Source organism: Orcinus orca, chromosome 11, assembly GCF_937001465.1.
Source record: "Orcinus orca chromosome 11, mOrcOrc1.1, whole genome shotgun sequence".
NCBI lineage: Eukaryota > Metazoa > Chordata > Mammalia > Artiodactyla > Delphinidae > Orcinus > Orcinus orca.
This window is the reverse complement of record NC_064569.1, coordinates 67,225,155-67,252,284: the sequence shown is the minus strand read 5'-3', so window position 1 is coordinate 67,252,284 and position 27,130 is coordinate 67,225,155. Positions and strand designations below refer to the sequence as shown.

Here is a 27,130-nt window from a genome sequence, read left to right as displayed (position 1 = left end):
TGAAATTATATATATTGTACTTTAGTAAGTAAGTTATTATTAAACAATTTTAGGTATACTAAGAGTATTCTCAAAATTGCTCATTAGTGTGTGTTATCAAAATTTTGGGAATCACTGCCACAGAGAATGTTGCACAACATAGGTTTATTATTTTCTGAATATGCTTTATGGTGCACAATCATCTAATAAAATGGAAATAGCCCAGCACTGAGTGACCTAGATTCTAACCCAATTTAAAAAGTTGTAAAATCCCAGGCAAGTCAACTCACCTCTCAGGAACATTTTTGCCCATCTGTAAAATAAAATGGTTGGAATGGCTGATTTCTAATGGCCCATCTAGCCCTAAAATTCTGGTTTCAAGATGTTCTTCGTATGAGACTATGAATTTACAGCTATGTATTATTTGGTCATAATTACATAATAATTTATCATAGGCTTTAATGATGACAAAGGACAAACAAAAAAGCAAAAATTAATTTTCAGAAAATGAATAAAAGTTCATATTAAATACCAGCTCTCAAGAGTATAATCAATCTGATTGATCATTTTACAAGCACTGTTTCCTGCCAAATGTTAGACACAGTGTTTTGCTTTGGAGGGATGCAAAGATTAACACAATGTTATCCCTCTCAATTACATTCTACATAATACTTCGTAAATAAGTAATAGCAGCACTGATAGAAAGCTTATATCATTGCTTAATTCTCAGTTTACAATTGTGCTTTCTTTTCTTTTAAGTAGAGTCACATCCTAACATGCAAAAGGAAGGAAATAAAGCAACCTATATTGATGACCCCAAATAAAATGCATTAGAGGGAGTTCTTGTTTCTGGGTAAAATGTAAAAGAAGTTTTCATATATTATTGATCTAGGCTTTGTTTTAAATTTTTCCCATATATATATATATATATATATATATATATATATATATACACACACACATATATATACACACACACATATATATATATATACACTCCCAAATCCTACTTTTGGTCACAAAGAACTAAATGTGTTGTTGTTTTGGCACTTTAATGTTTGCAGTTTTCCTACAGAGGGTGATCAAAGTAAGTAGACAGGTCTACAAGTGTCACTCCATCATAAAAGATAACGTGCCTAATTTACTATAGTTCATTATTTGTAAACTTACTCTAAAGGAAATATTTACCCCAAAATGTGCATGCTTCTGAGATGGTTTCAGGGAAAACATCTTGTAGATATGATTGAAAGACATAGTTAATCTGATATACAATAATATTTTAAGGAAAAAAAATGACTCCCTAATTCATTAGAATTATTTTATTCACTCATCAATTCAACAGATATTATCTAACACTGACTCTACATTGTACATTGTTGTAAACTTGGGGCATGTATTATGAACAAGACAAAACTCCTATCCTCCAAGAGTTTCCATTCTCAAGAGAGAAATAAAGTTATTTAGCAAACAAATAAATAGTATAATTCTTAATAGTGATAAGTGCTCTAAGGAAAAATAGAGCTAGTTTTTAAGAGGTAGAGTGGCTATAATATAATGAGAAAGGTAGGATTCTGATGAGGTGTTTGGAAGATTAGTTATGGAAGAGATTGGAGAAGTTTGGAATTTCAGATGTTGTAGAATTTCAGATGACATAAAAATCTATGGTCTGACCATGTAATGAGTAGAAGCATATAGCTTACATGGATTGGAATGGAATAGCAAACTCTGAAGGCATCAGCTGGGCCAGCAACAGGAATATTGAACCAGGGAAAGGGATGAAAAGAGAGATTAAGGCAAATCGCCAAAATTCTTAATATACATGGGGGAGTAATTGATGTTAGAAAAGAGCCATGTTTAAAAGTAGGAGACATAACCGGACTCCATTAGCCTGGAATAATGAATGGGTTTTTACAGAGAGATGGAAGAATGATAACCTCTATAATTACTCAAAAAATATTTATAGAATGCTTAATTGATCTAAAAACATATAGTAAATCTAAAAAGACATGGGCATGTAGAAGAATGAGCAGCAGTTAGTTTAAATGACTGTATCGACCAAGTGTCTTCAATGCACAAAGGAAATTAAGTCAACTAGGAGAAAGAATGTGAGAAGCATTCTGTGAAGAGGTAAAACATGTATGGGAGCAATAGAAAGAGTTGTGTGAAAAATTAGAAATGGAAGAATGAACCTTGGATAGAGGAAAGCAAATAAGAATTTAAGTTCTGAAGGGGATAAGTAATCAGAGGGACTTATGTCCATAAATGACAGGAATGTAAATGAGTAAAGAGATACAAAAATATAAAGTCAATTCAAATTACTAGACACTAGCAAATATATATAATATAAAATGTAATACATATCAGACATATGTAATGATATGTATACATTTTTTCTTCATAAGATGTTTAAGAGGCTTCATTTATTCATTCACTCATTATTTCAAGAACAATTTTTTGAGCATCTACTTACTAGTCAAAAGCATAATCAGTTAAAGTCTGCTGAACACAGAAACATTTGATAACCTCAGGTTTCAAGACAACTGTGCTAAAACAATGAAGTAAGCATACACGGTAAAATAATAAAATAATTTGAGTTACTTCCCTTCTCTGATCTGGTTCCCTTTATTGATACCTGATTTAGTGGTTGAAAAGGATTGAAGGGTGTGCATTTATTCACAGAAATCTAACTATTACAACTTTCACTAAGTCCTTAAGTTTAGAATCTTACGCTTGTGGTAACACAAGCAGAACTGGCATATGAATATGTATTGTTAACCAGTTCATTAACTATACAATCATTTTCCCATTTTTTCTATCATCTTTTATGAGTTCATTTAGAAAGAACTCTTTCTAAATGTCTAAATGATATACAAGTATAAATGATTATCCCATAGTCCAGATGAGTCATCCTGTGGCTAAAACTTTTTAACATGGTATCTTTTACTTCCTGAGGAATTTATTATTTAGCAAAAGAGTCCATTATCAAGAAATTTCTAGGTAACTATTTACAGTTAATGTGTTTTAGTAGTAGCAATCCTTTCCCCATCTCCAGTTATTAAGTTAAAACACATGACGCGCTAAACTACAAGTGAAAATCAGTTTGGAGCACTCTTAGAGGAACAGACAGATTCTTAACACCAATCCACCTCCCTAAAAATGCTATGAAAATGATCAGGATAAAATCTGATTTATACTGAGTAAGAAAAGACAACGAGGAAATGCAGAAAACCAATCAAACAACAGAAAAGATAAAATTGGTCATTTGGTCATTTCAGTCAAACAACACACGTTGTCAGTAAAACTGGCTAATGGACTCCATTTTTTGGAGTGAATTAGTTTATCTTTTCAGTCACTGTGACCAGAGTATCATTAACAATTTAAACACGTATTTATGCTAAAATTGTCTATACAATATCGGTGATTGATATTACAATGACTCCAAAATTCCAGAAATTTAATATTTCTTATGGGGGGAGAGAGAGAGAAACAGACTGTTTACCACAAGTGTTTGCCTTGCACATAATCCAGGTAAATAGCTTAAAACTAGTTTAGTAACAAAAGAAAATTTTTATTTTATTTTCTACCCCTCAGTTTTCACTGAAAAAGCTTCCTAAGACACTCTTTCAATAAGTATCTAAGTAATATATGAACTCTTCAAGTCAACACCATCATGCAGGCTATACAGGCTTTAGGGTCATAAAGGAAATTTTACATCTTAAAAGAATGCACTGGTAATTAAATAAACATCTATGCTACCGGCGGGAACAAAGACAGCAAAATGGGAGAAAGACATTTCCTGAGATCACTCCCTCCTCTCCGAGCAGTTTCCACCACTCTGTTAGCAAATATATCATTCTTTTGTTAGCTGCCAATAAATTCTTGGTCTTCCTCCTTGCTTGTTTTTCCACCCTTTAATTCTACCTGCAGGGCTGCGTTTGTTTTTTCCTGACAGCATTTGAGATTTCTAAGCTACCACAGGGGTGCCAGCCCATACTGTGCACAGTAAGTGAAGAAGAAACAATCTGGCTGTTGTTTTAACACTTTGCAAATAGCAACTTGTTTCTTCTGCTTGATTTTTGCCCTGGACACCCAACAGAGGAATAATCAATCCACGAATAAAAGACAGGTTTCCCTTTCATCTTCCCCACCAGTAAATTTGGCAATTTCAGATGGATATTTACAATTCAAAGAAAAGTTTTGTTTTTTAATCATGCATCGGTATTCTTTTACACAGTAAGAAACTCTGTTACTGTAAGGTTGGATCTTAACAAACGGCACCGCGAAACAGAGGAAAGCTTCAAGTGAGCTTTATTAGGGAGCGCTCCCGGGCGAGGTGCACTGGTCCGAGAGAAAGGGGCCAGAGAAGTCGCCACCATCCTGCTTCAACACATCATCCCCCGATTTGGTCTGCCGGTCTCCATTCAGTCGGATAACGGACCCGCCTTTGTCTCTCAGGTGGGTCAACAGGTATCAGAGGCTCTCCAGATCACCTGGAAACTTCACATCCCCTACCACCCCCAATCATCCGGTAAGGTTGAACGCGCCAATGGGACCTTAAAAGACCACCTTACCAAACTGTCCCTTGAGGTCCGTGTCTCATGGCCCGACCTGCTTCCTCTAGCCCTAACCCAAACCGACCTTTTCACCTTTTTGTGGATGAACGGGCCGGAATAGCCACTGGACTCCTTGCCCAGCCTGTAGGGCCTTCCTACCGCCCCGTGGCTTACCTCTCCAAACAGCTAGACCCAACCATTCGGAGATGGCAACCGTGCCTTCGGGCCCTAGCAGCGGCAGCCGGAACTGACCAAACACTCAAACTGACTCTGGCCCACCCGTGTTTTCCTCCCACCGGCTGGTCGACCTCCTAGGCCGCAAGTCTCTCTCCCTCCTGGGCCCCTCCCGCATCCAGGAGTTCCACCTACTATTCATTGAAAACCCAGCTATTTCTCTCGATCTCTCCCCTCGCCTGAACCCGGCTTCCCTCCTGCCTATCTCTGGCACGGGGGGGTTTTCCATCCCATTCCTGCCCTCATGTCATAGAAGCCTTCAAACCACCAGGAGAGGGACTCTTTGACACCCCTCTTTCAAATCCGGACCGCACTCTCTTTGTGGACGGTACTTCGATACTCGGTCCTGACGGGCGCCAGACGGGCTGCCTACGCGGTGGTAACTATCTCAACTATTATCGAGGCTAACAGCCTTCCAGAAGGAACGACTCCCAAAAGGCTGAGCTAATCGCACTTACACGAGCCCTTAACCTTTCCAAAGACCAAAGGGTTAACATCTACACAGACTCTAAATATGCCTTTCTCATTGCACACAGCCACTCAGCACTATGGAGGGAACGCGGATTTCTGACCACTAAGGGATCCCCAGTGGTCAACGCTTCCCTCATTGCAAAACTCCTGGAGGCCCTCCAGCTTCCTAAAGAAGTAGCAATTATCCATTGCAGGGGTCATCAACTCCCATCCAACCCAACAGCACAAGGTAACTCGAAGGCCGATTCCGTGGCCCGAGAGCTTACAAAAGGGGATCCTCCAGCTCCACTCCTATTTTTTACCAGTCCTACCCAACCCACATATACCCCGCACGAGGAAGCTGCCTTACTGTCAAAATGGGGACACAAAGACAACAAAGGATGGATTTTTATAGACAACAAAATTGCCCTACCTCTGGTGCAAGCAGCCAGCCTCCTATCAGACATCCATAAATCCTTACACATTGGTCCAAAAGCAATGTTCCGTTTTTTGGACCCCCTCTTTCATCTGCCAGGACTTAGAGAGGCCATCTCAAAGACTTACATGGCCTGCCAAACCTGCACATCCGTCTCCCCACAAGGAGGCCTACGGCCCCGAATTCCTACACACCAGATGGGTGCCAGGCCTTGGTAAAAGTCCAGATCCCCATCTCTAACATAGAAGGTGTTCACCTGGGATGGTCCACCCCCGCTGTCTGCTTCACTTAAGATCAGACCCGAGACTACTGTCAATGGTGGAATGAGACCTATGGGGGGTGCCCCTATCACTCATGTAACATCCATGTGGCAAAACTAGATACCAGGAGCTCTCTCCGACAATCCCACCTGCTCACCACAAATGGCAAGGGTCAATTATTCATCAACATCAAAGATCCCTGGGACACAAGATGGGTAAAAGGGGTACAAGGAAAAATCTACCGATGGGCAACTGATGCCTACCCCGTGGGCTCTACCAGGGTCTTTCGCTCATATATCAGTTTGATTCCCAAAGTTATCCAACAGTTGAGCGAACAAGCCACTGCCATCCAGGAAACAGAACAAGCCCTAAGACACCAACTACCTCACCCCGAACACAAAGAGGATCCTTTTTCTTGGTTGACCCTCGTCCGTCAAGCAGTACAGATACTCAACCACACAGGAATAGGTAACATCTCCGACTGTTTTCTATGTGCCTCGCCTGGCTGGCCACCCTTGGCTGCTGTCCCACTCGACCAGCCCTTCAATTCTACTTCCCACACCTCCCAAAACCCACCTTTTTCCCCGTTAAAAGTCCCCATATTCCTTGATTCAAAAAATCTCACCATCTGTTACGGCAGCCGCCCAAATCTAGCTGATACTGGGTTTCTTTGTAACTCATCCCTCACGGTAAGCACATCAATTGAAGCACCACCAGGCATGTTTTGGTGGTGCAATGGTTCCCTCACAAAAGAGGGAACAAAAAAAGTCTTCCTCCCCCTTCCCATGTATCCCCGTTACTCTCGTCCCACAACTCACACTGTATAGCCAAGCCGAATTTTCCTCGCTAATCACGCCGCCCTTTACCCGACGAAAAAGAGCTATCTTTCTTCCTCTGCTGGCAGGCATCTCTCTCACCTCCTCCCTGGTCGCTGCAGGCCTCGCGGGGGAGCTCTAACACACAGTGTTTCAACATCCCGCGACTTAGAACATAAACTCCAGCTAGCCATTGAAGCCTCCGCCAGCTCCATCTCCTCTCTCCAGCACCAAATCACCTCCATAGCCCAAGTCCTCTCCAGAATCGACGAACCCTGGATCTCCTGACGGCGGACAAAGGAGGTACCTGCCTCTTCCTACAGGAGGAATGCTGCTATTACATCAATGAAACAGGACTCGTCGAAGACAATGTAAAAGCCCTCCATCGCTTAAGAGAAGAACTCCAACGCAAACACCAACAGGCCGCCTCCCCAATTCCCGATTGGTGGCGATCCACCCTCTATACCTGGCTAACACCAATCTTAGGCCCCTTAATTCTCATCTGTATCTTGTTCATGCTTGCTCCCTGTTTTCTTAGGTTCCTTCGCAGGTGCATGGAGGAAGTCTCTCGGGTGGCCACAAACCAAATGCTCCTCGGCCCTTACTTACACCTTGCTTCCTACAGAACCCCCCACTGGTCTCCCCTAAGCCTCGGACCTCTGGTCGCCCGACTCCCCTTTCGACGCCCCCATTCAGCATGAAGTAGCCAGAGATCAGAACACCGTCCCATTACACCAAAGATGTAGGGATGTAAGGCCAACTGGCCCGAGGCAGGGGAACACAATCAGATTCACAGGTTGCATCAGAACGAAATTCTCCGCACCACCCAGTTCCAGAAACTGCCCTGGAGACATTCCGGACCACCCAGTTCCAGGAACTGACCTGGGGACTTTAAACCCGGCCCAGCCTTCCCGCCTTTCGAGGGGCGGGACTAACGGTCCCCCAGGATACCCGAAAAGACCACCAAATAAGGAATACCCTGCGCCCTCCCAGATTCACCACACCCCTTTCCCTTCTTCCCATATAATATCTTGCCCAACCTTCTCCCGGGTGCGACTTCTCTGGCCCCTTTCTCTCGTACCAGTGAACCTCGCCCGGGAGCGCTCCCTGATAAAGCTCGCTTGAAGCTTTCCTCTGTTTCGCGGTGCGTTTGTTAATATCCGACCTTACAGTTACCTTCCTCAATTTTTTTAACTGAATTTGAATAAATCACTCTTTGGAATTTATGCCAACCACAACACCTAAGAACAAGGTTTTTTTTTTTTTAAATGGGTCCAAATGACAAGATTCTTCATCAAATTAACTATGTTGCTAAACATTATAGCAAACTATCAAAGGACAAGAAAACCATTCTTGTTATTTTGGTGCAACAAAATTATTTATTAAAATGAGTACTTATTAAGTTTGTCTATGGAAGCAAAATTTACCACCCCAAAAATGTGTCTCTTTGGCATGAGGATTAATTTAGGCTGATTATTTTTAAGAAACAGAAAACTCAGGAATTTTTCTGTTAATTCCCTCTTAACTGCTTAAAATAATTGAGGTAAAAGGCCTGTTCCCAGAATAGAGCTATCACCAGAGTTACCTGCCAAGAATATGGGGCTAGGTGCGGTGGCGGGCACTAGACAACAGAGTCTACTCTGTGTCCCACTGTCTCTGCATGGCCCAGCATACATTTGTTTACCAACCATTCGCTTTATTACCTCCATGTGAATTTTCTTCTTCCCTTTTGAAGTCCCAAGCCACTACCCACAACATCCTCCTTTGCCTTTACCTGAAGGTGGTAATTAAGGTGAGGTTTTCAGACATTTTGGCAAGTTACTCAGTCTTCCCGGGTCTCTCCCATGTATACACGTAATTAAACTTTAAAAATTTTCTCCTGTTAATCTCTCTCATGTCAATTTACATCTTAGATCAGCCAGAAGGACCTAACAAAGCAGAGGAAAATTTCTTCCTTGCAAACAGTTGGTGTAGTCGGCAGGATTCAGCTTTTCTCCGAGGCTACTGCAGCCAAGAGGAGATCCTGAGACAAAGGACAGCAGAAAGTAAGAATTCTTACCATGTCAGTCTCCCTGATCTCTGCCTGCAGGTCCTGTTGGAAAGAAGAATGCGTGCTAAGACTCTTTTTCCTTCTTCTAAAATTAGATTAGCGGGAGAAAATATTTGTGGAACTAGTTCCTTGGACTTAGCAACTCTGGTAAATTTCATAGAGTAATTTATGGCTTAATTGATCATTTCCCTCCTGGAGATGGTCACTGTTTTTCTTTGTCTCTGTTGTGTTTTTTGTCTTGTTCTATATCCTGAGAGTTTGACTTTTATGACAAGTGAGAATATACTTTCTGGTCTCTGCCATCTGGAAGGTGCACATACGTGCATTTGGTGGTCAATTGAGTAGACTGGGATCTAAGCAGCTGTAGCCAGGTGATCAGAAGTAGGTAACAAAGCGACTGGCATCTGTTTGTCTACCCATGCCAGCTCTCAGGGAGTTTGTCATAAGGGGTCCCAGTACATAAGGGATCTTTGTCATCTCAGCCTTTGTTGCTTTGTGAGTACGCTTGTGCAACTCTGTTAAACTATTCTTGGGAGTGGACTTTCTGGACCATCTGAAGGCTGCATCTTTTTGCACTCTCCTTTGGGTATGCTTCTTGTGACAATGATTAAGCCATAAAAAAGTTTATCATTTGAGTCACTATTAAGAGTCTACTCATCAATGGCCAATGAGTCCCTTAAATTGGAAAAACTTCTAAACTGGTAAATTTTTCAGAGAGCTCTCATTACAAACAGCTGATTTTCTTGGTACCTAGGAAAAGATCAAATTAAAAGGTGGATACAAAGAAATAGAATAGCTAGTCTTAAGAACTCTCTTGATTAAAAAAAAAAACAGTTCAGGAAATCTCATCAAATTTGCCTCTCAGCTTCTCCTCATGGGCCTTACAGATGCTAATTAGGTTAATTAACAAAAGAATGGGAAGAGGCCAAGGGGAAACCAAGGGACTCTTCCCAACAAGTTGGAAATTTTTGAAGGGTTATTAAGAAATAAGGTAAATAAAGTAGATATTCAAAGAGGCAGAATAAAAAGGAATCAGAAAGGGAAGAATCATGGGACTCACCCCAGCAGGGTAAAAATTTTTAGATGGTTATTAAGAAATGGGATGGGGCTTCCCTGGTGGCGCAGTGGTTGGGAGTCCGCCTGCCAATGCAGGGGACACGGGTTCGAGCCCTGGTCTGGGAAGATCCCACATGCCGCGGAGCAACTGGGCCCGTGAGCCACAACTACTGAGCCTGCGCATCTGGAGCCTGTGCTCCGCAACAAGAGAGGCCGCGACAGTGAGACGCCCGCGCATCGCGATGAAGTGTGGCCCCGGCTCGCCGCAACTGGGGAAAGCCCTCATACAGAAACGAAGACCCAAGACAGCCATAAATAAATAAATTAATTAATTAATTAATTTAAAAAAAAAAAAGAAATGGGATGAATAAAACAGACATTGATGGGGTTAAAACAAAAGTTTTAATACAGCACTATTGAAGGTTGGGTGGGTCAAAGGGACACCTTGCTGGTTGTCTAACACTAATGGGTCCCAAACAAATGCACTCTATTTACCCCAGTTTGGAGAAACTTAAAAATGCAGAAGGCAAAATTTACAATGAGAAACCTAACCAGCAATGGCTTGGGGCAGCAGTTAGGCTGACTAATCTAACTAAAGATTGACATAAGAACCTGGGTCCCTCGGTTTGACCCCTCACTGGGGACCTAAGGCCTTTTACAAAAATGTAGGTAAAAGGGCCTGGGGGTAGAAAGGAGAAGTTTCCAGGATTCCTTGATGCAGTAACCCCACGAGCTTTGGTACCAAAATCTATTGGTGGGGCCTGGCTACAATTAGGGTTGGTAAGATTATAAAGGTTGGAATATTTAAGCGGGTGTTATGTGAGGAGGTTATGTCAACATTGCCTTCATGCTTTATGGGAATATGGATGTTCTGTCTGGCCAGTAACACTTCCCCTATCTAGTGTTGTAAGACCAAGACTTGTTGATGGGGTCCTAGTGAAGGCAATGGTTAAAAGTATAAGAGTTGATGGAAGTGAGGTGAAATTATTTGAATGGGCTTTATGTAATGTGGTTGCCTATTTTTTGCATGATTGTATTATCAGGATGGGTGTCATGTCTCACTGGGGAACATTTCCCCTCCCTGGTATTATAAAACAGAGTATGTAAATCTGCCCTTTCAATCTTTGTTAGTTAAACAAATGCTCAAGGGAACCAGTGGGATTGCCTGAGCTCACATAGTGTAATAAGGTACAAGCTTGGGGCCAATGTTCAAGGGTTAACGGAAGCAACTACCTTCATCTGGCAAACGTATACAAAATCAGAAATGTAAACACAGCCCACAATCTCCTAAGACTGAGCCCAGTTAACTCAAGCAGTAGAACCTAAAGCCAAAGGAAAAAAAGAGGGGGAAAGAGACCTTTTAAAAGCACAAACTAGTGAAAGTCTCCCTCACTCAAAATCTAATTCAAGATTAGACGTCAAGGACAAATACAAATGATACAAGTTTTTTCCACCAATAGTAAAAAGCCTTAGCTATCTGAATAGATAAACTTAACTTATTCCAACTGTTATTTATAAACTAGTGAATTGTGTACTATCGTACCTAAGGTTTTTTTTATATATTTTATATATTAAATGAAAGCTATAAGATCTGTTTGCATCTGTCTATATGTTTTTATGTGTCTATTGTAGATGCACAATAGTTTTTTTATCCCACAGATGGTATCACTAAAATTAATTTATAAAAGAGCTCTATTTATTAAGCTTAAAAGTAAGCACTTATGAATTAAACATTTCTAAATCTCAGAAGTATAATAGAAACTAAGCCAACTGTTTTTCAAGTTCACGTGATCTAGAATTAAACTTCAGTAAATTAAAACAAGTTTAAGGTTTTGGTTTAATTAAAATAGAGATGTCTTTAGAGTTATCAGCATTAAGTACAGTTCTTTTATTCTACCTAGGTCTACTAAAAGTCAAATAAGCTCATATTATCTGTTACAAAACGTGTCAGGAAAAAGAAAAACAGCTTAAGATGATAGTTGACTTTGACACATCAAATTTTAATAGGTAATCTAAACATAATTGTAAAGAACTATAACACCGAAGAGCTAAATCGGACTCCATGTTGGATCTTTTTCTTTGACTTTAACCTTTGCTTTTTGTTGCTTTTGTTATTATGATCATACATAACGGCCTGCCTCGGGGAGCCCTTCCCCTCTGCAGTTCAGCTCACCGGGAGACAATCTGACCCTGCTCACCTGTGGATGGCTGCAAGAAAGAGGAAACTAACACATCCCCTCACCCACCAAGGCTGGTCATTCCAGGAGATGTTCTGCAAGACTGATGGCCCTTTTACTTTACTTCCTCACCATCTCTCCCTCTCTGATTCTATACAAGAAACTGGCATCCAGACATTGCTAAGATGGTTTTTCAGAGACACTAGTCTGCCATCTTCTCAGTCTGCAGGCTTTCTGAATAAAATCCCATTCCTTGCCTCAATACCTCGTCTCCTGATTCATTGGCCTGTCATGTGACAAGCAGAGCAAGCTTAGACTCCGTAACAGAACAAGTAAAATTAAATAGATTTAAGCAGGATAAAATGTTTTGAGGTGAAAATTTTAATAATAATTATGTGTTACGGTATGTGTGCATGTAAAAATAACTTCCAAAATCTTTTTGGTTACTAGAAACCTTAAAGTTTTGCTAAGTTAAATATTAAGTCAACTTCATTGAATATCTAGATCATTTCCAAATAAGATTAAATAATGAAACATTGATTATTGTATATAGGTTTAACTACTGTTTGCTTCCTTTTACAGAGGAATTAAAATATTTGGGTCTATTACTGAGCATGTCTTATGACGCACTGAGAAATTTTTTATGAGAAAGCACATATTTCTAAGAAGTACTGGATTGGCCAAAAAGTTCATTCGGTTTTAAGTAAAAATAAGACATTTTTCACTTTCACCAAGAATTTTATTGAGCAATGTTATACACTAACCGAACGAAATTTTTGGCCAACCCAATTTACAAGTATGCCAATCCACAGAATGCTAATTTAAAAGACAGTTCATAGGGCTTCCCTGGTGGCACAGTGGTTAAGAATCCACCTACCAATGCAGGCGACACGGGTTCGAGCCCTGGGCCAGGAAGATCTCACATGCCGCGGAGCAACTAAGCCTGTGCACCGCAACTACTGAGCCTGTGCACCGCAACTACTGAGCCTGTGCTCTAGAGCCCGCGAGCCACAACTACTGAAGCCCATGTGCCACAACTACTGAAGCCCACGTGCCTAGAGCCAGTGCTCCACAACAAGAGAAGACCACAATGAGAAGCCTGCGCACCGCAATGAAGAGTAGCCCACGCTCCCACAACTAGAGAAAGCCTGCACGCAGCAACAAAGAACCAACGCAGCCAAAATAAATAAATAAATAAATACATTTATAAGAAAAAAAAGAAGACAGTTCGTAATTGTTTACCTCTTACTTTTCACTAGAAATTAAAAGTTTCTAAGGGTTAAGAAATCTAATTAATATGTGATTAAATCTACTAGAAATAAGGAAAGCATACCTGTATGTAAAGCACGTACATGTATATTGTGGTAAGAAAAATACGAGGAATAACCTTCTTACATTATATTGTAAGAACATTTCTAATGTTCTAGAAATTATATGAAATTCCTAAAATTCTGCTAATGTAACAGTAAAATGTTATCAGTCATAATTCTACTTATCTTCAAATTCTATGTGTTGCAGAAATAACTAAATTTACCTGTCAATTGCATTATAATGAATCAGATCTCTACTATGCTTTTGGCATTTATAGACAATTCTTTTTTTACTTTGACACTTTTGCAAAAATGTTTCATCTTCAAGAAGATTCACAGAAAGGATTTTTGACAAATATAGGTTTCTGAAAACTTTCATTTTATACCACTGAACTTGGAAAGAAAATACAGAACTCTAATGGAAAACTGATGGCTTCATAAAACTGTTAAAAACAGATCAAGAACAACAAGACCTACTTACAAGGGAGTCAATGAACTAATGAATATGATTACAATTTTCATGACTTCTTGTCTGAAATATTACTGCTGTTTAATCTTTGTTTTCCATATATAAAGAAACCTTTCACCTTATGCTATGACTTGCAGAAATTTGGCAAATTATACTTTTATAAACAGAACTGAAACATTTATCTTTCCTCCCTACCTGATCCCTCTAGAATTTGGCAACTTTTAATATTCTTATTTTCATAGTGATATACTTTTTTACATAAATTCACTAAGAATCTGTTCTGCTTGTAACAGGACACAATTGGGAACACTGATTATATTACCAAAGATTTGACTGGAATGTCATAACTGAGAATGTGCCTTGAATCACATGTGACTAGACAGATTTAAGAAGCTAAGGTTGACTTTATGAAGTCAAAAAGTCCCTTGGAAAAACTGCCTGGTACATTGCTTAGAGGGTGTAAGCAGTCTTACCAGATGATTAAAGAAGGTCACTTCCTGGAAGGTACAGGAACCATAGGAAATCTGGGGGACCTCAAGAAGAGAGGAGTTGTCCCAAATCCATAAGTATTACAGATGAGTCTGCTGCAAGTTATTGACTTGGATTCCTGGCCTCAGAGGCATTTAAAAGTTCAGTCTGGAGAGTCCTTGTGAAAAGTTCCAGCAAAGCACTGTTAATGGAGTCTATATGCTCAATCACTATTCTTGCTGGAATTATGTAATCAGGCCAGGTTTATTAAAACTAGACTTATTTTACAAACAGATTAGCCTCAATTTGGCTCTCTTTGGTAAAAATAAGTGTGATTTTAGAGAGGAAAAAAACAATGTGTTTCAGTAGAAACTACAATACACAATTGTGGATATTAAATTCTAGTTCCATAAATCATCTTCATTTTTGTACCTGTAAACTGGACTTGGTCCTATTTCTAGTTTCCTCAAATATTTGGCTACAACTCTCCAAACTAGTGTTTCCAATATTTCACCCACATTTTACTTAGAATGATTGAAAGAAAAAGCTGTCCTTCTCCTGAAGCCCTGCAAACAAAAGCTGAATGATTTGATATAGACTTAAGAGAGACCACAACAACAGTCCATGTTTAGACAATATTTGAGCCTGTTGCTATGTAAGCCACTCAGAAAATTCACCCAAACACTCGATGACATCATCAGAGACACTTAAAATATAAAACAGGAAAATCTGTCAGATTGTCACTGCTTGCCCTCACTCCAGCTGAAGATGCTTTGAGCCTGACATCTAGAAATCTCATCTGGCAGCTCTCAGGATCCAGAGACTGGTTTTATAATTTGTTCCAATTATTAACCATTGTTTTTCTTTCACCCATAGAAATGCATCTTATTAAAATCCTGACTGCTTGCATATTATATGCTTAACTCTGAGAGCCCACCTGCATCAGCGCCTCTTGAAATGAATTTAACTGGACTGACCTATTGTCAGGACTAAGTGACTCAATAACATGGAACAATCTACCAACTCAGCTTCTGGACTGTGAAATTTCTTGGAGAAGTTTCAAAGGTGGGAGTGTAGGGGAGCAAAATTTGCCACCCCAAAATGTGTCCTTTTGGCATTAAGATTAATTTAGGCTGATTATTTTTAAAAAATAGAAGACTCATAAATGGTGGGATCAAGATGGCAGAGTAGGAAGACTCTGAGTTTACCTCCTCACAGATACATCAAAACTACAACCACAAATAGAACAACTCGAAAAGCAACAACTCGAAAAGCAACTCTAAAAGTTAACACATTAACAAAATGAAGAATAAAAATCACATGTGCATCTCATTTGATGCAGAAAATGCATTTGACAAAATACAACATCCATTCATGAAAACACTCTTAACAAAGTTGGTATAGAGGAAATATACCTCAACATAATAAAAACCATTTATGACAAACCCACAACTAACTTCATACTCAATGGTGAAAAGCTAAAAGCTTTTCCTCTAAGATCAGGAACAAGACAATGAGGCTCACTCTCACCACTTTTATTCAAAATAGTATGGGAAGTCCTAGCCACAGCAATCAGACAAGAGAGAAAATAAATCCAAATTGGAAAGGAAGAAGTAAAACACTCACTGTTTCCAGATGACATGATTATTATACATAGAAAATCCTAAAGATGTTACCAAAAAACTACAAGACCCCATCAATGAATTCAGTAAAGTTGCAGAATACAAAATTAATATATAGAAATGTGTTGCATTTCTATACAGTAATAATAAACTATCAGAAAGTTTAAAAATCCCATTTACAATCAAATCAAAAAGAATAAAATACCTAGGAATAAATTTAACCAAGGAGGTGAAAGACTTGTACTCTGAAAACATTAAGACATTGGTGAAAGAAGACAACACAAATAAATAATTTTTTGTGCTGTGGATTGAAATTAATATTAAAATAGCCATACTATCCAAAGCAATCTAGAAATTCAATGCAATCCCGATCAAAATACTCATGGCATTTCTCACAGAACTAGAACAAATAATCCTAAAATTTTTATGGAACCACAAGACCCAAATAGCCAAATTAATCTTGAGAAAGAACAAACCAGGAGGCATTACACTCCCTGATTTCAAAGTATACTACAAAGCTATAGTAATCAAAAGAGTATGGTACTGGCATAAAAACAGACACATAGATCAATGGAACAGATTAGAGAGCTAGAGAGCCCAGAAATAAATCCATACACATGTGGTCAATTAATCTACAATAAAGAAGGTAAGAATAGGAAACGGGGAAAGACAGTCTCTTCAAAAAGTAGTGCTGTGACAACTGGACAGCTACATGTAAAAGAATGAAACTAGACCATTTTGTCACACCATGTACAAAAAAGAAACTCAAAATGGATAAACTGCTTAAATGTAAGACCTGAAACCATAAAACTCCTAGAAGAAAACATAGGCAGTATGCTCTTTGACACTGCTCTTAGCCTATTTTTTTCATATGTCTCCTCAGGCAAGGGCAACAAAACCAAAAATGAAAAAAATGGGATATCTATACCAAACTAAAAAGCTTTTGCACAGTGAAGGAAACCATGAACAAAATGAAAAGGCAACCTACTGAATGGCAGAAGATATTTGCATATGATATGCCTGATAAAGGGTTAGTTTCCAAAATATATGAAGAACTCATACAACTCAACATTAAAAAAACAAACAATCCAATTAAAAAATGGGCAGAGGAATTTTTCCGAAGAAGACATACAGATGGCCAGCAGGCACATGAAAAGATGCTCATCTGTCACTAATCATCAGGGAAATGCAAATCAAAACCTCAGTGAGCTATCACCTCACACATTTCAGAATGGCTATCATCAACAAGACAAGAAATAACAAGTGTTGGTGAGGATGTGGGGAAAAAGGAACCCTCATGCACTGTTGGTGTGTTGGTGGAAAGTAAATTGATACAGCCACTATGGAAAACAGTATAAAGATTTCTAAAAAAATTAGAAATAAAACTACCATAAGATCCAGCAATTCCACTCCTGGGTATTTATCCAGAGAAAATGAAAACACTAATTCAAAAAGATATATGCACTCCAATATTCATAGCAGCCTTATTTACAATAGCCAAGGTATGAAAGCAACCCATATGTCCATGGACAGATGAATGGATAATAATAATATATATATTAATATTTAAATATATAAAATCTCTATACACCTCTCTCTCTCTCTCTCTCTCTCTCACACACACACACACACACACACACACAATATGGAACACTACTCATACATAAAAAAAGTGAAATTTTGCAATTTGCAATAATATGGATGGACCTGGAGGGTATCATGCTAAGTGAAATAAGTCAGAGAAAGACAAATACTATATGTTTTCACTTATATGTGGAATCTAAAAAATAAAACAAATGAACAAATAAAACAGAAACAGACTCATAGGTACAGAGAATGAACAGTTGGCTGCCGAGGGGAAGTGGGTTGGGGGATGGGTAAAAGGGATTAAGAGGTACAAATTACTAGTTATAAAATAAATAATTCACAGGATGTAATGTACATCAAAGGGAATAGAGTCAGTAATATTCTAATATCTTTTTATGGTGTATAATCTATAAAATTATCAAATCACTATGCTGTACATCGGAAACTAACATAAGTCAACTATACTTCAATTTTTAAAAATTAGATTAAAATAAATATTCAATAAATAAATAAATAAATAACAATGACTCAGAAAGTTTTTCTTGTTACATCCTTCTTAACTGCCTCAAAGAATATAGATAAAGGGGCTGTTCCAGATAAGAGCTATCAGAGAGATATCTATAGAGAATATGACGCAGGTATGGTAGGGAAATTCAACATGGCCTAGGATCAAAGTCCACTCTGCCCTATTGCCTCTGCAGGGCCCAACAAACATTTACCCAAAATTTGCTGTTCCATCTCAGTGTGATCTGCCTTCCTCCCCTCTGAAGTCCCAAACCCCTACCCCAACATCCTCTTTAGTCTTTAACTGAAGACGGTATTTAAGGTGAGGGTTTTGGCCATTTTCAGGGGTTACTCAGTTTTCCTGGGTCTCTCCCACGTATACATATTGTTAATTTTTTTTTCTCCTGTTAATCTGTCTCATGTAAATTTAATTCTTAGACCAGCCAGAAGAACTTAAAAGGGAAGAAAAAAATGTTGTCCTCATCAACACTTCCATTTATACACAGTAGAAGTCTAACGAGTGCTCAATAAAATAGCCTCTCTGATGGAAACTACTGATTTCTCCTAGTATCAACTCTTTTTAAGTATTTTAGGCTATGAATCTTAATATTTGATGTATAAATTAATTACGTGGTCTTATTTAAAACTGATATTTTTGCCCCAATCCTAGAAGTTTTATTTCAGTAAATATGTGAGTTCAGAAACCCCTGAATCTGCATTTGGTCAGATGAGTTGAACAGAGACGGCTCAGAAACTGAACTTGAGAAACGCCCTCGGCTACTCCTTATTGGCTTACAGCCTACTATGAGACACACAGGGTTATGAAATGAATTGTTTCCCTCCCCTCCAAATTTGTATGTTGAGGTCCTAACTCTCAGTGTGGCTGTCTTTGGAAATGGGGCCTCTAAGGAATCACTTAAGGTTAAATGAGGTCATATGTGTAGGGTCCTGCTCTGATAGGATTAATGTCTTTATAAGAAGAGACACCAGGAAACTGTGCTCTCCACACGCGCACCTAGGAAAGGCCATTTTGGAATATGGCAAAAAGGAGATTGTCTGTAAGCTAGGAAGAAAGTCCTCACCAGAAACGGAATGAGCTGGAACCTAGATCTTGGTCTTCTAGCCTCCAGAACGGTGAGAAAATACATTTCTTTTTTTGAAGCCACTGTCACCTACAAATTGGCACTTGCCATCTACCTCTACAAGGATCAAATTATGAGCCACTGCAGCTACTGACCAACATCCCCTGAAAGGAGTTCAGGGTGGAGATCGGGAATGAGGCACTCTGTGCTCTGGGAAAAACTGGCAGAACAGGTCTTTCAGATAGATATTTTCAGAAGAAGATTTTATGAGCCCAATTCTTGCATCTCCTCATATCTAGAAAAGCACTAAAATCCTTCATGGTGATATCTGCTCCTTGTGACTAGCAATAACCTTCATGAGACTAGCAGAAAACGTCTGCAAAACATATGTGCTCGATTGCATGTACTCCCCCTTCACCAAAATCACATATATATTGACCTTCCCCCCTGCCCCCACCTCTTTGGAGCAGTTTCTCAGAGTTACCTAAAATACTGTCTCCTGGGCTATAGTCTTCATTTGCTCCAAATAAAACTTAACTCACAACTCGCACACTGTGCATTTTTTTTTTCAGTTGACACCAACCAATTTGTGGTATTTTACTGTGGCAGTCCAAACAGACTAATATACACAGTTCTCATCAGAAGTTGTTTTTTCTGGATCCCTGGAAACTTCTCCAGCCTCCTCCTCCTTGTTCCTCTCCTTAGACAACGAATCCCTTCAGACCAGTCTTACTATTTTTCAATGAACTCATTAACCTACCTGGCTCCCTAAATACTTTATTTCATCTAGGGTATGTCATACATGGAGTACAGTTTTCAACACTTCAAATCTGCATAACAAAAAGACACAAAGCTATAGAAATACACAGAAAAAGTGGTAGAAACTAGTCAAGTAGCTGAATCATTCACTATCATTGTAGTCTACTTTTTCCTTCTTAAGACTTTCAAATTTGATTGAATTGGTAGTGAAATATTATATTCTTAGCCTGGGATCAATGCATAAATTCCAAAAACACTCAAATATTGTTTGTAAAATGTTGGGTACATAGAAATTTCTCTGGTGAAAGAATCTCAATGGGATCTACTGACAAGACTTCCCTTAAGGTATAAAAAGCTACCTACTTGAGGGCTTACCTGGTGGCACAGTGGTTGGGAGTCCGCCTGCTGATGCAGGGGGCACGGATTCGTGCCCCGGTCTGGGAAGATCCCACATGCTGCGGAGAGGCTGGGCCCTTGAGCCATGGCCACTGGGCCTACGCGTCCGGAGCCTGTGCTCCGCAACGGGAGAGGCCACAACAGTGAGAGGCCCGGGTACCGCAAAAAAAAAAAAAAAAAAAAAAAATCTACCTAACTGAATTACAGAATGTGCTTTTCCAGATGTTAGATATATGAAAAAAAGTTTCCATTTTCAACTTAATCTGGTAAAATAGTCCCACGACGAAAGAAAAAAGTCACTCACAAAATGTTTAGAAGCTTAGGGCTTAACATAGAGAAGGAAAAAGAAGAATAAGTGTAATAGACTATTTCAAGTCCTGTCGCCTCCTTGGATCTTTCCTGAACTCTCCAATTCAAGTGTTGTCATCTGTTCCTCAAATACTCTATATTCTTCTGTTTGTGCTGCCCAATTGATGCTTATACTCCATATCCAGCTATTGCCAGTTTAGCTTTCATTAGCAGATATTCCTTCACCTTTGTAATACTTATAAGATGCAGGTTGGAAACCTTGCTGGAATCGTGAATAAAGTCAAAGCAATGTTTGAGAGAAAACCTGCACAATAGCTACAGAACAGGATTTCTTTTTTTAGTGCAAACACTACATTAAAAAGAAACAAGCCTGGAAAGGAGTCACTTCTGCTAAGCCTCACCTAGACTTAGTATCTAACCCAACTGCAGTTTCAGCCTCTCCCAGGAATGGAATTTTAAACCAATCAGTGTGGCATTTGCTTGTCAGCACTAATGAGGTAATCTGCATGATAAGACTCCCTGCCCTTCCCTCTAAGGAAAGGTTACTCAGCCTGAAGCAATTCTTTTTTGATTGTTTTGTTTTTTGCTAATAACCTCCTTGTCCCACCTTATATCTAGAAAAGCCTTCCAATTTGCAAAACTCCTCGGAGCACCTGTTTACTAGGTGGGTTGCTGCCAGAATCATAAATCATTGGATAAAGCCAGTTGGATTTTCAAATTTACTCAGCTGAATTTTGTTTAAGTAATACATGTTCTCTTTTCATTGGACTTAAAGGTACTGTTTATAAGCTGCAGTGTCTTATTCATGCAACAATCTATATTGCCATGGAAAGAAATGAGTGAAACAAGGGAATATTACCTATCAAATTTAAAGACAAGAAAAAGTGTCAAGAATAATAACATTTAAAAGCAACAATTACCTTCTATAACCAAACTGACAATGGTATTAGAGTACATGTCATGAATTTGACAATTTGAGACTATAATAAGGTAAGTTCAAATCAATTAGCTTCATAAAATCAACTTTTCTTGATAATTGAAAGAAAAGTAAAACATTTAAAGGGAGCAATATAGAAAAACAATTTTTAACGGGGAATATCAATCTTTAACAGGGAATATCATTTGACAAGCTGAAAGATATAATTTGAGAAAGAGTTTGAAAAAGTTTTAAGTTTGCCTTATGTAGTTCTGATTCTACTGTTTAGCAAACATTTATGGTGGATTTCCTGAAGTCAGTTTACAAAAACAAAAAAGAAAATTGGGGCTTTGAAATTCTTTTAGATTTGAAATTCTTTTAGAAATATTATAACAAAAACAGAAGAGACTTTATCAAAACACTGAATGAATTAAAGCCAATTTCGATCTAAAATCCTAAATCGAGCTCATCCAATGTTGCCTCTTAAGGTTTGTAAAATTTTTCAAAAGTAATTTTAAAGCATTTTTTGCAATAGAAATTTGTTTAACACTATATGAGAATATATAGTCCTGATTAATAACAACTTAACATAAAATCAACTATGCCATAGTAATCATTTTTTTTTGAAGAAAATACAAAATAATCTTTACAGGTAATTAAACATGACATTTAAATTACTTCATGATCTATAACTGACAACTCACAATAAAATAATCTTGGATTGGACCACATCTTAATTCTTGAGTTTTCAGTGTGTTTTTACTACAAGGGAGCTTTACTTAAAGTTTTATTAAAAAGGAAATGCTAACTATAAATTCAATATTTGATGTCATTTATATTACTTAGTTGTAATTGGAATGTGGGTAATTATGAATTTACAGCTGACCCTTGAACAATTTGGGGGTTAGGGATGCCGACCCTCTGAACAATCGAAAATCTCATATAACTTATTATCGTCAGCCCTTGGTATCCAGGGTTCCTCCTTATCTTCAGATTCAACCAACTTGGGTCATATTTACTATGGGAAAAAAATCAGTGTATACATGGACCTATGCAGTTGAAACCCGTGTTGTTCAAGTGTCAACTCTATCTTCTGTTATCAAATTAGTTCTTCCCCACAGATTAAATGTCCCTGAAGGGCAGTCACGTGCCAGGGGCGGGGCGCGGTGGCAGCGAGTCCCCCAGTAGCCGGTAGCCAGTAGCCGACGTCACGGCGCTGGGGTCAGTTGACTGCCCGCCTCCACAGCCGCTGCAGCCCGAGACTCGGCCGGACCGCTGTCGCTGCCGCCATGGCGCAGTACAAGGGTGCCGCAAGCGAGGCAGGCCGCGCCATGCACCTGATGAAGAAGCGGGAGAAGCAGCACGAGCAGATGGAGCAGATGAAGCAGAGGATCGCGGAGGAGAACATAATGAAATCCAACATTGACAAGAAGTTCTCTGTGCACTACGATGCCGTGGAGGCGGAGCTCAAGTCCAGCACCGTGGGTCTTGTGACCCTGAACGACATGAAAGCTAAGCAGGAGGCCCTGGTGAAGGAGCGGGAGAAGCAGCTGGCCAAGAAGGAGCAGTCGAAGGAGCTGCAGCTGAAGCTGGAGAAGCTGCGAGAGAAGGAGCGCCAGAAGGAGGCCAAGCGGAAGATCTCCAGCCTGTCCTTCACCCTGGAGGAAGAGGATGAGGCAGGCAACGAAGAGGCGCTGAAGAGGGAAGAGATCACAAAAAAGAGGAAACTGGGGAAGAACCCAGATGTGGACACGAGCTTCTTGCGTGACCGAGACCGGGAGGAGGAGGAGAATCGGCTCCGGGAGGAGCTACGGCAGGAGTGGGAAGCCAAGCAGGAGAAGATCAAGAGCGAGGAGATCGAGATCACCTTCAGTTACTGGGATGGCTCTGGGCACCGGCGTACAGTCAAGATGAAAAAGGGCAACACTATGCAGCAGTTCCTGGAGAAGGCCCTCGAGATCCTGCGCAAAGACTTCAGCGAGCTAAGGTCGGCAGGGGTGGATAAGCTCATGTACATCAAGGAGGACCTAATCATACCCCACCACCACAGCTTCTATGACTTCATCGTCACCAAGGCACGAGGGAAGAGCGGGCCCCTCTTCAATTTCGACGTTCACGATGACGTGCGGTTGCTCAGCGACGCCACCGTGGAGAAGGACGAGTCGCACGCGGGCAAGGTGGTGCTGCGGAGCTGGTACGAGAAGAACAAGCACATCTTCCCCGCCAGCCGCTGGGAGCCCTACGACCCTGAGAAGAAGTGGGACAAGTACACGATCCGGTGATGTGGCAGCAGCGCGGCCCCAGCCCCTCCGGCTCCCTGCAGCCCCAGGATTCTGGGCTCCCGGTTCTCCGCTCCCGAGACGTGACGGGGCCTGCTCAGCCCCTGCCCCTGGCGCTATTGTTTACCGCCTTTCTCTTTTATGACAGAGATATACACGTCAGAGCTGGAGCACCTGTTGTGCGTTTTATTTTATTTTATTTTTTTTTATAAATTTATTTATTTTTGGCTGCATTGGGTCTTTGCTGCTGCACATGGGCTTTCTCTAGTTGCGGCAAGCAGGGGCTTCTCATTGTGGTGGCTTCTCTTGTTGTGGAGCACAGGCTCTAGGCGCATGGGCTTCAGTAGTTGTGGCACATGGGCTCAGTAGTTGTGGCTCACTGGCTGTAGAGCGCAGGCTCAGTAGCTGTGGCGCAGGGGCTTGTTACTCCGTGGCATGTGGGATCTTCCTGGACCAGGGCTCAAACCCGTGTCTCCTGCATTGCCAGGCGGAATCTTAACCACCGTGCCACCAGGGAAGCCCTGTGCGTTTTAAAGATTTTTTTTTTTTATTGAGCTAAAATTCACATAACATAAAATTCACCGTTGTGACCATTTGAAAGTGTACCATCCAGGGGTATTTAGTACATTCATAGTGTTGTGAATCACCCCGAAAGGAGACCCCACGTCCATTAGCAGCTGCCCCCCAGCCCCTCGCACCCCCTAGTTTACTTTGTATGGATTTGCCTGTTCTGGAAGTTTCACATAAATGGAATTATACAATAAAAAAAAAAAATGTCCCTGAAGGACATCTTGAAAGAAGAACAATGAGAAAGATGACACAGGACCGATTTAAATGAAAGCTAGATACAGCAGCCCCTTGGAAACAATTCAAATAACTTGGTCTGGGAATAACTTGGATTCTCACATAAAGTATAAAATTGAGAGAGGCGGTATGACTAGGAAGCAGCTATCTGGCAGCCCTAACATTTCATACACTTTCAAAATGAAGAAACCACCAAGTTTCTTCTTCCATTTGAGAAATCACAGTGTTCTGGGCTATCAGTTGGGCCCAGAATAAACTCTCAAAAAGACTGGGGTTGACTTCCATTTTTAGCAATATGTCAGACTAGTCCTAAGAAATCTTCCGGTACACAATACCTAAGAAGAGTGCACATGTGGTGACCTAGACGGGTGGGATGGGGCGGTGGGGAGGGAGGTGTCAGAGGGAGGGGATATATGTATACATATAGCTGATTCATTTCGTTGTACAGCAGAAACTAACACAACATTGTAAAGCAACTATACCCCAATTCAAAAAGCAAACAAACCAAAAACCCTTAAAAATATTCACTGATGAGCTGGCAGAAAAATAAGGGCAATTCTTTGAAGCCAGAATTGTCAACAAAGTACAAACACATAAAGCCCTGAAGCACTAGAAATGGCATTCCCAAGGATTTGATTTTAACTGACCATAAGCCTGACTTAAGGCAAGCATAAAAAAAAAGTTTAGGTCCCCTGAAAGTTGGGAAGTCAGAATGGAGACCTCCACCTAATGCTGGACACCAGAAAAGCATTCAACTTTGCTGGATGTGACAGAAACAGTATTATATGTTGATCATAATCCTTTCTCTTCCTGGGCACAGACGAAGGCCCATTTTCCACCCTCCCCTGCAGTTTTTTGGGGACTGTGTGACAGCATTCTGGCCAGTAGGATGCGGGTGGAAATGATGTTCTCTATTTCCAGACCTGGCCCTCTAGAGGTAATGTATTCCACACAGTACAGTTTAAAAATGTGAGAGGACAGCCCACTCCACATCAGACTTGGCATGAGGAAAATAAACCTTCATTCTCTTAAAGCCACTGAAATTTGGGGGTTTACTTTCAACTACATTTAGTCTAATAATTTTGATTATTAAAATAACTGAACTAGGGAAAAAAAAAAAAAACTTGCTCCACAGAGAGAAATAATTGGAATACCTGCCCTCAATAGGATAGGATGCTGAAATTAATACTCACAATTGTGTTGGGGGAAAAAAAAAAGAGTCCAAACAAAAATTAGAGTGGCCTCAAATTGTTAGAGCCCCCAGGTACGTTGCAGATGAAATACAAATTCTCTCTCTGCAAATAAACTTTAAATCTAGGATCAAATATTCTCAAAGATACAATTCCAGGATTATTTTACAAATAAAAATAATAAAACACAGAAGGAGACAAGCCGCCATGCACAAGAGAGCAGAAAAAATAAACTGCAGAAGTAGAAATGCAAAAGCAACAATTATTAGAATTATCACAGGGATAATATGTTTCTATTAATAAAATACCATATTAAATGCTACATTAAAATTGTAATTAAACAGTAACAGAGTTTCGAGATGTACCATGCAGATTTGGAAAGAACCAAATGTAATTTCTAGAAATAAAAATGTAATAATTGAATTTAGAAACTCCAGATTAGACACTAATTAAATTCTGAAGAGAGAATAAATGAATTGAAAAGATATAAAAATAATATTTAGAATGTAGCACAGAAAAAAATATAAAATATAAAAGAAGGGTTAAGAAAACAACATAGTCATGTGTTCTAAAATATGTTTATAAAAGTTGACCCTAGTGATTGGAAGTAGAATCAAACAGAAACTCTGGAGATTTAAATCTCTTTGAATCAATTTAACAGCAGAACAGACAGAGTTATACAAAGAACTAGTAAGCTGGTGGGTAGGTCAGAAGAAATTATTCCTAATGAAACTTGGGGGAAACGATGCAAAATACAGACGAGAGTAAAAGATTTAGAACAAGTAGTGAAGCAATATAATAAACATTTCATTGGACTTCTAGGAAGCCTAGAGAGAAAGGGCAGAGGAATATTCAAACATAAGAAAATTTTCCAGAATTGATAAAAGACTCCTATTCTAGATTCAGGAAGCAAAATACATCCTAAGCACAATAAAATAAATAAGTCAGAGCCATCCAAGCAAACTGAAAAACACCAAACGTAAAAAGAAGATTTTAAAGCCCATCAGAAAAACAGAACAACTTACAAAGAGCTTACATTTCACCAACAATATATTTCTTAACAATGGAAGGCAAGAGAGTTGGATTACATCTTCAAGAGAGAAAATTCAGTGTATACCCAATTTAACCATATTTCAAGAATTGTGATTTAAAGACATTTCTATGCAAACATTTACTAAGAATATTACCACCAACAAACACTCCTTAAAGGAACTTCTAAAGAAAGTACTTCAAGAAGAAACTGACCCAGAAGCTAAGTTGTAATAAATAAATTCAATTCAAATAAATCATTGAAAGCTTGATTTTACCAAACCATAATATTAACAATGTTTAACTGATGTAGTTAAGAACTAATGACAAGAGTTCTGTTTTAAAATACGTCAGGACAAGAAAGCACTTTTGCTGCAAAACTGCACAAAACCAGGT

At 39.5% G+C, this 27,130-nt stretch overlaps 1 protein-coding gene across 1 annotated transcript; it reads left to right on the top strand.

The window, feature by feature from the left end:
* Nucleotides 1-22,682: 22,682 nt before the first annotated feature.
* LOC101280170 (protein FAM50A-like) lies at nt 22,683-23,897 on the top strand. Its single transcript, XM_033407195.2, has one exon. The coding sequence runs from the start codon at nt 22,722-22,724 to the stop codon at nt 23,712-23,714; it is 993 nt and encodes a 330-aa protein (XP_033263086.1). The 5' UTR covers nt 22,683-22,721; the 3' UTR covers nt 23,715-23,897.
* Nucleotides 23,898-27,130: the final 3,233 nt, after the last annotated feature.

Bases quoted from the DNA above. Each gene is read 5' to 3' on its own strand.
- LOC101280170 (XM_033407195.2), top strand. From the start codon at position 22,722: ATGGCGCAGTACAAGGGTGCCGCAAGCGAGGCAGGCCGCGCCATGCAC.